This window comes from Sminthopsis crassicaudata, chromosome 5, assembly GCF_048593235.1.
Source record: "Sminthopsis crassicaudata isolate SCR6 chromosome 5, ASM4859323v1, whole genome shotgun sequence".
Classification (NCBI taxonomy): Eukaryota; Metazoa; Chordata; class Mammalia; order Dasyuromorphia; family Dasyuridae; genus Sminthopsis; species Sminthopsis crassicaudata.
This window is the reverse complement of record NC_133621.1, coordinates 288,524,248-288,540,376: the sequence shown is the minus strand read 5'-3', so window position 1 is coordinate 288,540,376 and position 16,129 is coordinate 288,524,248. Positions and strand designations below refer to the sequence as shown.

The following is a 16,129-nucleotide window of genomic DNA, read 5'->3' as shown; positions in this document are numbered from 1 at the left end:
TTGTTTTCATTATTCTCTATCTTAAGTTATTTTCTCATTGATATTAAGCTAGGGATAGGGACTCAATCTGTGAATTCATTGACATAGGAAATTCCCTCCCGTGATGTAGATTGGCATCTTCTCTCATTTTATCATGTTAAAGAATAACTCAGAGCTTTTGTTCAGGGCACTGATCCAGGGTTCCATAGTCAGTATGTGTGAGACGTGGGCCTTGCACCTAGTCCTTCCTGGCTCTGAGGCTTGCTCTCTATTAATAATAATAAAACATCATGTGTATATATAGTGAATTAAGGCTTACAAAATCCTTCCTCACAAAAATCCTGATGTTATAATAACTAATATATGCTACAAATTATTAATTATTACCATTATGTAATCTATATTACCAATAAGTATTGTTAATATCTTGCAGATGAGAAAGCTGAAAGTCACAGGAGGTTCCCTAAGAACTAAGTATCAAAGGCAGGATTCACACTTAGGTCCTCTGACTCCAAATCCAGCACAATTTTCAATGCATTTGACACTAATCCTATCTGTAATTGTTTTTATAAAATAATTATACAATCTTCACATAGACATATAAAATTTGCTGGTACTCAATCAGAGAATGACACACATGCAGTATAGCAGAAACATTAATGGAAAAATGTTTTGGATGTGGCCAAGGCAGGAATTTGTTTTGCTTGACTATACTTGTTTTTGCTTTTATTTTTTCATTGGTGGAAGAAGCGGGAAAGAGAGAAAATATTGGTTTATTAATTGAAAAAAATAAAATAAAATTTAAACATGCAAATGAATCATTTTAGTTTTTTTTTTAAAGCTGAATACTTTTTGCTTTTTAATATAAGTTTTTTCTCAGTGTATACCGATTATTGACCTTTTCCTAATAACAAAGAAAAACAGTTATGCAAAATCTATTGACGCAGCAACAGTTTGACAGAGAAGGCAACATTCTGTACCTGGAATGCCCTAACTATCTATCAAGAGCATGGAAATGGATTGCATCATCCATTCTGCGTGACTATAATCTAAACTAGTCACTGAAACCATCTCCTGGAAATAGGCAGATTCATTCTTCTCCAGGCCCCATGTCACCAACAGGACAGACTAGCCCATAAACATCATGTGTATTTTGTAGCAACATACTAGTTGACTCTTCTCTCTATGGCTACTACCAATATAACATCCCTCCCACAACTACTACCAACAGCAACTCTTTATTATAGAGCAAACACGTACTTGATGTTTATTTAAATGAACTGAATTTGCTCCTGGAATCCAGATTCAAAAGTATCTACCCAAGCAGGCCAGGATAACAATCTCCATTAGGTTCCTGGAAGATGGCTGCTCATGGCTTTGAGTATAATGAATCAGATTATTTTCATACAACCTTACCGGAGAAATGACCGCTCATTTTTTGTCCATCTTGCGTAGCTGATTATTATCTACCTAAAATTCTAGTCTAGTTCTGTTCTCATCTTTTTTATCTTTAAGTGTCCAACCTGTGACAGAAGTCAGTCAGAACTCTTCCTCAAAGGCTTCTCTTTACCTCAAAGTTGTTCACTGCATTTAACATGAGGATTCACTGTTCTTTTTTAATAATAATGATGATAATGGCAATATAAAGTGCTTTAAGATTTGTGAAGAACTTGGTGAATGCTATCTCTTGCTTTCATTTCTTTTGCATCATTTCCTTCAGAATAATAATATTCTAGTGCACTCATATGCAATTATTCAACTATTCCCCAACTGATGGCATCCACTCAGTATCTAGTTCCTTGCTACTACAAAAAGAGCTGCTACAAACATTTTTGCACATGTGGGTCCCTTTCTCTCCTTTAAGTTCTCTTTGGAATACAGACCAAGTAAAGACACTGCTGGGTCAAAAAAGTACAGTTTGATAGCCCTTTGGGCATAGTTTCAATTTCTTTTCCAGAATGGTTGGATCAGTTCACAACTCTATCAATAATTTATTAGTGTCTCAATTTTCCCACATTGCATCAACATTTATCATTATCTTTTCCTGTCATCTTGGCCAGTCTGAGAGATGTGAAGTGGTACCTCAGAGTTGGCTTAATTTGCATTTCTCTTATCAATAGTGATTTACAGCATATTTCATATGACTAGAAATGGCTTTAATTTCTTCATCAGAAAATTTGACCAATTGGAGAATGACTTAAAGTTTTAGGATGCTTGAGCCTATAATAAGAATAAAGCTCCAATGATTTGATGTACTGTGTTAAAATTGGCTATCTTGATTACACCGTGCTAAGATCATAGGAATTACAGCTGGAAGGGTCTTAGAGATTATCATCTCTCTTTACAAATTGGGAAACAAATGGGGGATAGATAGATATGAACAAGTGTTCAAGATTCAAGTGTTCTGTTTCCAGATTTAATATTCCTTCTACTCTGCCTTATTTATATACAGTGTCTTTTTCTTTTTCCCTGAGACTGGAGTTAAGTGACTTGCCCAGGTTCACACAGCTAGGAAGTGTTAAGTGTCTGAGACCAGATTTGAACTCGGGTCCTCCTGAATTCAAGGCTGGTGCTCTATCCACTGCACCACCTAGCTGCCCCTATAGACAGTCTCAGTGGGAAATAACACTTTATTGTAGAATCCTTACTGTATCTGATCTATCTTCATTCTTCATCTATGTGAGTTTTTTGCCCCCAGAGGGATGGTGGGGCCAGTGTAGCCCAACACATTGAGGGCCTCTTTCATGGAGAATTTGTGAGAATACACAGATAAAAGCTGAGCAGGATCAGATGGCATGGTTGGATTGCATTCTGTACCTTCAAAGGAGGTTCCCACTTGGATCATGGATCCATCAAAGTTTAAGTATGGAAGTATCTTCTACATCATCAATCTGAGGAAAATGAGAATTTTTAAGACTACATACAGCCTTCTTCAACATTGCCATCAACCTTATTATTAGCCAACATTGACTGAACTTGGAATAAAAGGACTTATATTCAGATCTGTACTCACACATGGGATGAGAGGGTTCTGATAAGACATAGGGGCATCATAGAGTTTTTCACTCCTTAAAGTGACTTTTTTAGGTCCTCCTGACTGCAGGGCTAGTGCTTTATCTACTCCACCATTGTAAAGATCAATACTTATTTAACAATACTTGTTTTTGTTTTTTTGTATTTTTTTTTCTGAGGCAATTAGGGTTAAGTGACTTGCCCAGGGAAGTGATAAGTGTCTGAGACTAGATCTGAACTCAAGTCCTCCTGCCTTCAGGGCTGGTGCAGAACTATAGTCATTAGCCCCATTCTCTCTTCCGGATCCATCCAAGGCCAGCGGCCAGACAGCCTTCAGGCCCACGCCTGATACGCCTTTGGTGCCTTCAGTGTCAACCGAGCTGTGAGTGCTCCCGTGTACCCTGGCCACTGGAACATCATTACGCTTGGGGCAAAGTCCCCCCTTCCCCACTGACTGAGGGCCAGTCCTTTGCTCTTAACCTGGTCCCCTCTGTCTGCCGGGATTTTCCCCCCAGCTGTGATCACTATACATGAGACAGCTTCTTGGAGTCCCAGGGCAGGACAGAGTGAGGGCCAGGGAGGGGATGCTGAAGATGGCCACAGGTGCTTCTCCTCCATCCCCTTGAAGTAAAGGTTAATTGATGCTGAGTGAAATGAGCAGAACTAGGAGATCATTATACACGCAACAAGACTATTCCACAATCAGTTCTGATGCACATGGCTCTCTCTACAATGAGATGATTCAAACCATTTCCAATTATCTAGTAATGAAGAGAGCCATCTACACACAGAGAGAGAACCGTGGGAACAGTGTGGACCATTCTCACTCTTTCTGTTGTTGTTTGCTTGCATTTTTGTTTTTCTTAGGTTCTTTTTTCTTTCTAGATCTGATTTTTCTTGTGCAACAAGATAACTGTATAAATATGTATACATATATTGGATTTAATACATATTTTAACATATTTAACATGTCTTGGACTACTTGGCTTTTAGAGGAGGGGGTGGGGAGAAGGAGGGGGAAATTTGGAACAGAAGGTTTTGCAAGGGTCAATGTTGAAAAAATTGCCCATGCATATGTTTTGTAAATAAAAAAGTTATAATTTAAAAAAGAAAATGCAAAAGGAAACCTAAAAAAAGTAATAAAGGTTAATTGTCTTTTTGAGAAGACCACGCATGCTGATGTGCAATGAACAAGGTAGTAAAATGGGCAGCCGAAGCAGCCACAGAGAAATGCTGAGATTTGGGGGTACGGCCTTTGGAAGAGATAGTTCTTGTGGCTTTGGGGAAATGCTAACTCCCATGAGCTTGGGAGCCAAATTTCATTTTGTTACCACATGGTTGTCAGATTCTTGACCAAGAACTGATTTTACTGGAAAAATTATGAACCTCGGTGCACTTGGTTGGAATGGAGGGAAAGGGAAATAAAGTTACAGTATAAACTCTAAGCCCTGACAATTAATAGCTGGGTGACTGAGATCAAGTCCTTCAATCTTTCTGGGCCTCTGTTTTCTCATCTGCTAAGTGGGGATGATTACTTCACATGCTTGTTTTGAGAAAGGTATCATGTTCTTTTTATTATTGTTGTTGTGAGATGCTGGAAAAGTTTAGGGTTAGAGGTTTGAATCTTGACCCTACCACTTGGTATGTGGACCTGCTAAATTCTCTGTGCCTCAGTTTCCTTATTTGTAAAATGAAGATCATACTAATTGCATTACCTCTCTCACGCAATAATTGTGAAGAAAATACTTTGTAAAACTAAATTATTACATAATGTCAGCTATTTAGATGGGGCAGCTAGGGGACACAAAGACTAGAATACTGAGCCCAGAAAAACTAAGACTCATCTTTTGAGTTCATATCCCACTGCAGACACTTATTAATCATGTGACTCTGAACAAGTCCCTGTTTCACCCTGTATGACCCAGTTTTCTCATCTATAAAATGAGCTGGAAAAGGAAATGGCAATGGTAAACCTCTGTAGTACTTCTGTCAAGTCATGGGGTCATGAAGAGTCAGATGTGACTGAAAAAATGGCTGGACAGCAACCTGGATTCAGTTCTGAGTTCTCTATTTACTATTTGTATGACCTTGGCCCTTACCTTCATCACTATAAAATGCAGCAGTTGGACTAGATAATCTCTAAATCCCTCCTAGTTCTAATTCCTGTGATTTGACTCAGGGGAAAGCCTGGAGGAAAACTTTGGAAGACTTTACAAAACAGAGAAAAGACATGGAGAAGCTTCACTTTAGGAGTAGTGAAGTGACTTAGTCATTTGTGTTTCCTCCCAGGGTGGAGCATTAACATTGCACTTTATGTCTGCATTCATTCTCCTCCTTTATTTGTGATTACTGTTCTTGCTAAAACATTTGAATAAATGCCTTTGCTGAGAGCTGATTAAATCTACTGGAATAGTATCCATGGGAAGTACACTGGTGGGGATTCGTGAGCTATAGCTCTAGAAGGGAGATATCATAAGGAACATCTTAGAACTGTAAGAGTAGTTGCCCTCCTGGGAACTCATCCCATAAATATAAATGCAAATTGGGAAAGTATCTCAGAAGAGTTTTTTTTGTTTGTTTGTTTGTAGGATAGATATTCTTAATTTGGGATCTGTAAGTTTTCCTTTTTAATATATTTTTGATAACTATATTCAAAATAATTGATTTCCATTTTTTACAGTTAAAGGTTCTGATAAAGGCCTTATTTCCAAAATATATAGAGAACTGACTCTAATTTATAAGAAATCAAACCATTCTCCAATTGATAAATGGTCAAAGGATATGAACAGACAATTTCAGATGATAAAATTGAAACTATATCCACTCATATGAAAGTGTGTTCCAAATCACTATTGATCAGAGAAATGCAAATTAAGATCACTCTGAGATACCATTACACACCTGTCAGATTGGCTAAGATGACAGGAACAAATAACAATGAATGTTGGAGGGGCTGTGGGAAAACTGGGATACTGATGCATTGTTGGTGGAGTTGTGAAAGAATCCAGCCATTCTGGAGAGCAATCTGGAACTATGCCTAAAAAGTTATCAAACTGTGAATACCCTTTGACCCAGCAGTGCTGCTATTGGGATTATATCCCAAAGAAATACTAAAGAGTGGAAAGGGACCTGTATGTGCCAAAATGTTTGTGGCATCCCTTTTTGTAGTGGCTAGAAGCTGGAAGATGAATGGATGTCCATCAATTGGAGAATGGTTGGGTAAATTATGGTATATGAAGGTTATGGAATATTATTGCTCTGTAAGAAATGACCAGCAGGAGGAATACAGAGAGGCCTGGAGAGACTTAAATCAACTGTTGCTGAGTGAAATGAGCAGAACCAGGAGATCATTATACACTTCAACAACAATACTGTATGAGGATGTATTCTGATGGAAGTGAATATCTTCAACATAGAGAAGATCCAATCAGTTCCAGTTGATCAACTATGGACAGAAACAACTAGACCCAGAGAAGGAACACTGGGAAAGGAGTGTAAAATGTTTGCACTATTGTTTTTCTACCCAGGTTACTTATACCTTCGGAATCCAATTTTTACCATGCAACAAGAAATTTGGTTTTACACACATATATTGTATCTAGGATATACTGTAACACATTTATTATATATGGGATTGCCTGTCATCTAGGGGAGGGAGTACAGGGAGGGAGGGGAAAATTTGGAAAAGTGAATATAAGAGATAATGTTGTAAAAAAAAATTACCCATGCATATATACTGTGAAAAAAAATTATAATTATAAAATTAATAAATTTAAAAAAATAATTGATTTCCTTTGTAATCCAATGTAGTTTATTTAATGCATTTAAAAAATGTTATTCTACATATGTTATACGTAGATTTTACCAGAATGCCCAGAGAGATCTAGGATTAAAAAAAAAAGGTTAATAAGAGAATGATTTCAGTATAAGGCATAATTGGAAATGAAAGCAGGGGAAATTTGGGTTTCATTTCTCATTCATTTCTGATTCATTAACTGTGACAAGTGACTTTACTGCTGTGAGCCTGATTTCTTGTTTTGAAAATATATAAAATAATGCCTCTCTCATAAGATTATCTCACCTGAAATAATGTACATAAACATAACGTGTTTATGTTGTTATTAAATATATGATGTTTATTAAGCTATGAAATGCCCCACACATTACATTTATTATTACTAAGGTAAGATTATGAAGCTTATGTCAAAAATAAAATAAACTTTTGTACTTTTGAATGTATATATTGAAGAGAAAATGGCATTTTAAAACAGTAATCTTGAAGAAATTTAATTCTGATACATTCAGTTCAGTTTATCATAGAAAATGTGTTCATTTACAGAATTCCATTCAACTTCATGAGTTGCATACACCATTTAATTACAACCTATAACAATAATGAAACTAAATGAATTTTGCCTTGATTTGAGAGGAAAACCCTTATCTTATAGGAATTTCTGATGCCTAGAAAACCTAGTAACAAAGAGAGAAGGAAAGTAAATATATCTCCTAGCAGTCCAAGTAACCTAAATCATGGTCATTGCTATACATATAATTATAATTGGCATTCCAATTATTTAAATTTAGTTGATCTTGGTCAGATTGAAGATATTGTGAATAGATTATTTCTTTTCCCATGAACAAAGGTGGGGAGAGTCTCTGAAGGATGACTTCACTGAATTGATAGGTTAGCTTTCTGCGGATTTTCACAATTTCCCCAGTCCTTCCATAATTCCTCAAGGCTCTGGCCATTTTCTGGTAAGTCATGGTTTTGCGATTGCCTTTCCTTCTTCCCCAAAGTTCTGCAAGTTTCTCTTTGTTTTTGGAAACAAACTGAAAGATTCCCTTTGATTTATCTACCCATTGAATGCAGGATACCATGTCAGGATCACACAAAGACTCATGAAGGTATTCAAACAGTCGAAGCTTCTTTCTCCCTAAATGTAGAATAAAACATGTCATGGATTGAAAGCTCCTTCCAGTTATATTATGTGTGCAGCAATGGCTCTATAAACATTTCCTTCCTGGATTCTGAGTGAGCACATATTGCTGAGAAAAATTCCCTGTCATGTCACCTTCCTTGATTGACTTTAGGGGTGTGATCTGGCACTAGAAGGCCATTGTGTTCCCCTTCTAAAGACTCTAGGGGATTCAAGAAGTCCATCACCAAGAGAATTCTCTCAGATATTAGCTGACTATACCACAATCTAGCGAGCCAAATTTTAGCTGGATTCTTTGTTAGCAAAGTTATTTAAAGCTTTACATATCCTATAGTTGTAACCTAGGGACTTCTTATTGCTATATGGAGTTATTTTTCACTCTATTTAAAAAAAACAAAAACAAAAACAACAAAGCAAAACAAGTCTTCTCCATTGAGTTTAGGGTTCACAGTTATATACCAAAGTTCCTTTGAGCATAGTAAAGTGGAAAAGAAGATGATGTCCTAAATAGGTTATAATAAAATCATTTTCAAGATGAAGACTTATGTTTAAAAACAAGGCTTAGTGTAGGGAGTTGGAAAAAAAAACAATTCTGGATTCATCATATGTCTTGAAGAAGCTATTATGTAATAATGTATAATGTAATGTAAAATGAGACAAGTTACAGAATATATCATAAAATCTAACTTCACCATTTACTTATGAATCCAAACTTTCTCAGGAACCTTGGCCACACACAGTTTTTGACCATTTTGACACAAAGGGTCATTTTAGGAATAATGACAATTTTCATTGCTATGAAATATATGAGACTCTTTTCTAATAACTCCTTTACAATGCAGAAGAAATTAAGAATATGAGACTCTTTTCTAATAACTCCTTTACAATGCAGAAGAAATTAAGATGCAAGCCAAGAAATCTTGCAAGATTTTTATGGCCGCTGGAACAGAAAAGGATACAAACCTTCCTGATGAGTAGCAGAGTAATTACACAATTGTGAATCAGCCTCCACTTTTTATAACCTATGGCATATTTGGAGCAAAATGGAATTGTGGATTCCCAGGAAATTGCTTTACTTGTCTGTGTAGAAAAACTCCATGGGGAATAGTACTTCTGCACCATTCGTCATTCATTCAAGAACTTCAAAGGTTTTGTAATTAATCTTATCTTTTAAATGCTATAATCTACATTTTATGAATTGAAAAACATAAGGGACTTACCAAAGGATACAGAATAAAAGTCAGACACAAAGAAAACAGAACCTTTCTGACCCCTTAGCTACTACATGACATTTGCTACATGTTAAATCATTTCCCACAGAAACATTTATTATGTGTCTAATTTCATATGGCTCCTTGCTATTAAAAAAAATGTACTAAGAAAACATACTAAAAATGCACTCTGAGCTTCAGAAGCTTACACTGGATGAGATTATGAAAGGAAATCTTGAACTGAAGACAGCCATTTCTTCTTCCTTCTGCTTTGAGTTTAAATACAACAATGACATATAGAGGACCTAAGATGCATTTTGCAAAATGCAAAATCTGTGTAGGAACTATGGAAGAAGAATAAATTTTTAAAAATTATCGGGTCAACTAGGTGGTGCGGTAAATAGAGCACCAGCCCTAAAGTCAGGAGGACCTGAGTTCAAATCTGGTCTCAGACACTTAACACTTCTTAGCTGTGTGACCCTGGGCAAGTCACTTAACCCTAAATGTTTCCAAAACAAAACAAAACAAAAACAAAAACAAACAAACAAACAAAAAAACCCTTTATCAAGGATTTCTTATGTAACAAGCACTATACTAAGTACTGGGGATCCAGATAGCAAAGACAGACAGTCTTTGACAGTAAGAATCTTAAATTTTGATTTGGGGAGATCTTCTTAGAGAGGAGGGGTGCGGCTAGGGAGGTGAACTTTGGTCCTGAAATTTATAGCAATAGTGAGTGGGACCATTGAAGCAGCCCTTTCATGAATAATGACAGTTAACATTTTGAAGCATCGTATAGAGTTTACAATGGAGACTAGGACCATGTGGATACAACTACGGCAGATTTGTTATGGTACAGCTGTTGGACAGAGCTGATTTATTCATTAGCAGTTGATGAAAAGAATATTTTAAGATAGACTTAGAGAAACTATGATATGAAACCTTGAAACGATTTTGAACAAATCATTAGAACACTGAATTAAAGATTGATTAACACACCTTTTCCTCCTCTTTGTTGGACAGGAGCAGTCTGCATCCCCTGGTTTTCAGTCATATTCTGCAGAGCATGATGGATACTTCCTTCAAAATAGAAGTCAGTAGTACTATTCTAATGATGAAATAAAATAAAAATTTAATCAGCAAGGAATCCTTCTGAGGAATGAATTGATGAACTAAGAGACCCTAGACACATTTTCCTTCTCCAGTGGTTGCTAAAATGTGGTTGGAGTGGCCCAGTTTAATCAAAACTTAATTCTTTCCTTTGACTACAGAAAGGATGTCTGAGCTGATTATTAACATATGGGATGGCAGAGTACTCTGGTGAGTCACTGGACAAGTCCCCACTGGCTTGCTGGGTAGTTTGTATCCTTTACAGATTTCTGAGGAAAAGAAGGAGCAACAATAACCTATAGCCCATAAAAATTATAACTTGTGGCTAACAGGATGAGTGTTTGTAGGCCTGTTTTGTAGAAGCAGTCTGGCCCCAGCTTATAGGAACGGAATATAATAATAATGACTATTATTATTGTAAAAGCTAACATTTAAATAATGCATTAAGGCAATATACATATCATCCTATTTGATCTATTGAATAACAGATTCACAACTGATAATATTTTTGATGATTCTCTGACACTTAATCCATGTTAGTTGTTTTCATAGGCTCATGAACAAGTAGTCATTGAGAAGCATAATTGCAGTCAGTAGGTTTCAAATTAAAATTGTTCTATTATCAAATGGAAAGGAACTTGCCAGCTTTCAACACGGGATCAAACTTTCTTAGCATCTATACTAGTCTCAGTACCACAGGGAAATGGGCCCATTCTAATGACGAAGGAAACTTTACTTACAATCACAGTCCTCCAATTATAGACAGTTTCTTCTGTGGGGTGTACTCCATAACAGCCAGAATTTCCTCTGAGATGAGGATAATGATTGAGGAAAGTCAAGTAATTTTTGTAATCTAATTGAAAAAAAAAGAGGAGAACCTTGAAAAGTCATAGTTAATTTTTTTAAAAATAGTGAAAAATAAATTTCCTAAAGAAAATGGTATTTCATTCTCATCCAGAGTTGCCTTTTATAAGCTTGGAGTTCACCGAATAGAATAATAATGAGACAAAAACAAAACAAGAGAAAAAACAAGCCCCAAACCAGAACAAGAATAAAAATTGGACATGATATCAGGAAATAAAAATTGTTCTCTATGGAAGGAAATGAGAAAGTAAATAGTAATTTTAAATATTAATACTTCAATTTGAATAGGTTTACAAGGAATGATTTAGAAATATTCCTTAAAGAAAACACTTGCCCCACTAAAAGCAAAAGCCTGACTAACCAAGAAGACATCACTATCAAACAAAAATAGCTTTGATTTATTTTCCTGATAAACAAAACCTTAGAGATGAAGTATTCAAGTGGCAAGGGAGAGAAAAATGTTATCTCGACCATTTAGTAATTTTGTGCTCTCTAACCTCATTTTCCTCATCTGTAAAAAGAAGTACCCACTTCATAGGATTGTTGTAAGGATCCAATGAGAGAACATACGTAAAGCACTTTATAAATCTTCAAGAATTCTATAAAAGCTCCCTCAACATCCAGATCCATCTCCAGTCATCCTGATCTATACCTGGCCACTGGACCCCGATGGCTCTGGAGGAGTCAGGTGACTTTGCCCAGCCCTCTCTCCCTTAAATCAAATTCACTTGTGTGTCTTGGCAATACCTCCCGGACGTCAAACAACAAATGCTGGCTATTATAAGTCTTGTCTATATTGACCAGAGCATAGAGAAATGATCATTATTTCCCAAATTGTATCCAAATGTCCAAGTGTATCCAAATGACAAAGATGACTTGAGGATGCTTCTGAAAATGCTTTTCCTACTATTCAAACTGTATATGGACATTTTTACCATGCTAAAACTCAAGAGGAAATCTATAAACAGTGAGGTGGTAAGCTCTAAATGACAAATGGAAGAGGGAACATCTATAAAAATATTTATGTGAAGGCAACTTAAACACCCAGCCAGAGAAACTCTTCCATCATCACATTGGCATAAGGATTTGGCTCTCCCATTAGAGAACACCAAATTTTAGTATTAGAGGGCTGCAAAGACTTTCTAGTCCAAGAGTACTTTTTTTTTTTTTTTCATGATCCCATTGGACATATTCATAGAGGTCACCCTTTGACCTTTTTCAAAACAACAGCTTTAATATTCAAATACATAAGATTTTATAACCAACGTACATCCTCCTCCAAAACATTATGATTAACAATATAGTATTATTATCATTATTATATGTTATATAATATGTACAACATATTTATGTTTATTAAATAATATGTACCATAATGTTATTTAATATATATGTAAAACAATGTAAATATAACATGATTAATAATACAATAGTAGTAATTAATGATATCACACTTTACGGTTTACATAGTACTTTGCACATATCCTTTCCATCTCTAGGAGAGATTGAACACAATTTTCACAGGTGAGGAAACTGAATGAAGCATAGTTAGGTGAAGTGATTGGTCCAAGATCATATGATCTCAGCATGAGAGCTCAATGGGATGGTAAAAGACATTTCTTTTAATCCCTCCCCCAACTACTGAATGATAACCCTAGTAATTAAGCCTAAATCCTGAGTTTTAAATCTTAAATAATTTCTACTACATTATACTACCTCCCAATGTATATTATATATTATATATTAGTAGTATATCCTTATCCTTAATCCTTGCACTTAAAAGTAAATCGTAGTACAATAGTGAATTGTAGCAAATGAGCAAGAGACAAGAAGAAGGAGAAAAAAACACCCCAAGCCAAAAACAATGACTTTGGCCACAAAATTAATTTGTGAATAGAAGCTCCTTGGGCACAATGGTATGGCACAATATTAATAGATTTAGATTTTTATGGGGTCACAAGAAACTCCAAGAATGGTGGGGCTTGTGTATTTCTGAGCTTGCAGTGGGCTGCAGAATTTCAGGGTAAATTTCTGAAAAGCTAGGGTTTAAACTTCCATTTTGAGAAGAGGTACTAAACAAGTGTAACATCACCAACAAGAGGGATTCATAATTTCAAAAACAGAAAAACATTGACCTTCATAGCAAATAGCTATAATCTATATCTTCTGTCATAATACTTTAGATCCAAGGTTGGATTTCTTTAGGATGATTCTCCTGAGAATAATAAGAATTCTGCTTCGATAAGAATCCCCTCTGTTTACCCCCTCCCAGATAGCTCCATCTGACCCTTAAAAGTACTGGAAGTTCCAGGGAATAACTTCTGGATGGCTTATCTTTACCTGGGGAATACTGATGGTCCCCAGCTGAATGTTGCTGCATTACCTCAAAAGCATCTTGGAATGCCTGACCCAGCATGTCTTGTTCCAGCCAGCTCTGAAAGAGCAAAAATCATTTGTTTATTAAGCCCATGTTCAATACTCACTGTTGTTTTTTTCCCACTAATTTAAAATGAAGTACAAAATTTTGAAAGACATATGAGCACCAGATCTAGTTTCATAGAGAAACTTTTACCATCCTCAATTACCATAGAATCCCGCAGGAATTTTGTCTCTAACATGTCCAAAATATAGATAAGATTGCAGTGAACAAAAGGTAAAGGAAGTAACTACTAAGAAGCTTTAAAAAGAAAGAAAGAAAGAAAAACAAAACCAAAAGAAACAAATAAGCAAAACGTTCCTTGAAGTTTGGGACACTTTTTTGGTCCTGACCTAGATTCCATGAATTCAGGGATCTCCCAGTGAGGAAACTCCCTCTATCAATGCAGATGTAGATCTGCTATGGTTTCGCAACTTATTGGAGTATAGAATATAATTCCCTGGAGCAAGGTGAAATGACTTGCCCAGGTTTAGACAGTCAATATATGTCAGAAGCAGTACTTGAGCCCAGGTCTTTCTGACTCCAAGAGCTAGTTCTCTATTTTCTACTCCAGAATGTCTCTTACCTGAGGGGAAGAAAAAGAAGAAGAAAAAAAAAAAAAAAAGATTATCCTTCATTTGCATGAAGGGATTTATTACTTATAACTTTTAAAGTATAAGAATGTTTCAAAAGCAGAATTTGCAAACTGTTGTTTTAAAATATCCTTACTTTTAAGGGAATAATCATGAGGAAATAAAATTGCGCTCTTTATAAAACAATTTGCAAAGCATTTCTTTCATTACTAATGAATCAACTAGAAAAGACATTCCATTACAAAATTTCCTATGAATAGTTCATCTGTAAAGTAAAAAGGGGAGAAATGATCAAAAGCTGGAAAGGGATAATCAAAAAGCATTAAACTTACCATCGCTTCATTAACAAAGTTGTAAACCTGAAAAAAATAATATTTACCTATCTTTAAAAAAATGTCAGACATTTAGATAATTGTTTTTGAAGGAAAAGATCTTGAATCATTTCAGATTTGAAAAGATAAAATTCTTCATTAGAAGAATTGATGAAAATTAAACAAAAGTTTATGAAATAAGAATTCTGGCCAACTGATCCAAAATTTTAAAATGATTTCCCATTTTAGAATAACTTCCAACTTCTTCCATTGTTGAAATATTTTTAAAAAATTGATCATTAGAATAAAAATTGTTATTGATAATCTTATTGACTCTACTGCTTAATTTTCAAAGAAAATAAATGCACGAGTGATTTAATATCAAGTTTCAGAGACCATTAAGCTTTTCAGAAGTCCCTAAAGCTCCAATAACATCTTAACACAGTGCCACATAAAAATCACTTCACATGAGTTCTCTGCTTCTGCCAACTGGATTTTTTGATAACAAAGATTTTGAAGATACCCTTCACACTGTATGTTTTTAGGAATGCCACTTACATCTTTATTCAGTAAGACTAGTAAGACACTCTTGATGATTAATTAAAAAAAAAAACACATGAGTTCATGGTGTATTCAAAATTGCTTATCTTTTAACTTATATGAAATCAGAAGTAATAACTTGGATAGTAATACATAATTAAAGATACACTTAATGATCAGCATTTATTAAAAGCAGTTTTATTTGTATACATTCCTAAAAATTTATTGTTAATATATTGTTCCTTAGCAATTAATTTCAAATATCTTATTTCCTTTCATTTTTTGTGAAGTCACATCATACTAGAAAATCAAAATAGGGTAAAAGAAAAAAGCCTTTATAATATATTGTTTTGTTAAATATTTTCAAAGATTGATAATCCAAAAACATGGAAATAAAGGGATTTACTTTATTAAGCTTTAAATCAGGAAACAGACAGTAACATAGGATTGTGGTTTAAATTACAGCCTTAAAACCAGGGTTCTTTGATTACAAGACCCCAAAAATCTCTTTCATGAAAGAATTGCGATTCCCTACAGTATCAATCAATCAATCAACAAGCTTTCATTAAGTCCTTCTATGTGTAAGGCCTTGTAGTCAAAGTGCTGGCAAACCTGAAGAAATAGATGAATTCAGAACTAACTTGGATAGTATTCTATAATTAAAGATACATTTAGTGATCAGCATTTATTGTGCTGTTAACAGTAAATTAAAAGTTGTAATATACCTTGAAATCATAAGCTGAGCACTTACCAGGAAGACTTTCAGTCCTCTCCCAAGATGTTTTCATTAATAACATAAAAAGCTGAATTGTTAAAGAGCAAACTGGCAAGGCTGCATTAAATAGGTGGTTTTAGGGAAGTGCTGCAAAAGGGGATTTTTTTTTAAAAGATACAGGGCCTTCATGATTTCTATTTGATAATGTGGATGAGACAAACCAGGGACTGTTATTATGAAAAGGCATCTCTATTCAGTTCTTGAGCCCAGAGCATTATAAACACAGTAAAATGAGAATAAAGTGTTTTACAAATTATTTCCGGGTACAAGGCATTTTTGTATCTATTGTCTAACTTGTACTTTATCACAGAAATATGGGCTGGTTTCACTGATTTATGGAACTCGATGGTGAGGAAATTCCCTAGGCCAATGAAGATTGGT

The 16,129-nt window shown here is 35.2% G+C and overlaps 1 protein-coding gene across 1 annotated transcript; it reads right to left on the bottom strand.

The window, feature by feature from the left end:
* Positions 1-7,262: 7,262 nt before the first annotated feature.
* SPIC (Spi-C transcription factor) lies at positions 7,263-15,801 on the bottom strand. The gene is made up of 6 exons (XM_074271369.1): positions 15,725-15,801; positions 14,455-14,481; positions 13,454-13,547; positions 10,990-11,102; positions 10,139-10,247; positions 7,263-7,925 (listed from the first exon to the last, which is right to left on the bottom strand). The coding sequence occupies exons 2-6, from the start codon at positions 14,455-14,457 to the stop codon at positions 7,498-7,500; spliced, it is 747 nt and encodes a 248-aa protein (XP_074127470.1). The 5' UTR covers positions 14,458-14,481; positions 15,725-15,801; the 3' UTR covers positions 7,263-7,497.
* Between the last annotated feature and the right edge of the window lie 328 nt (positions 15,802-16,129).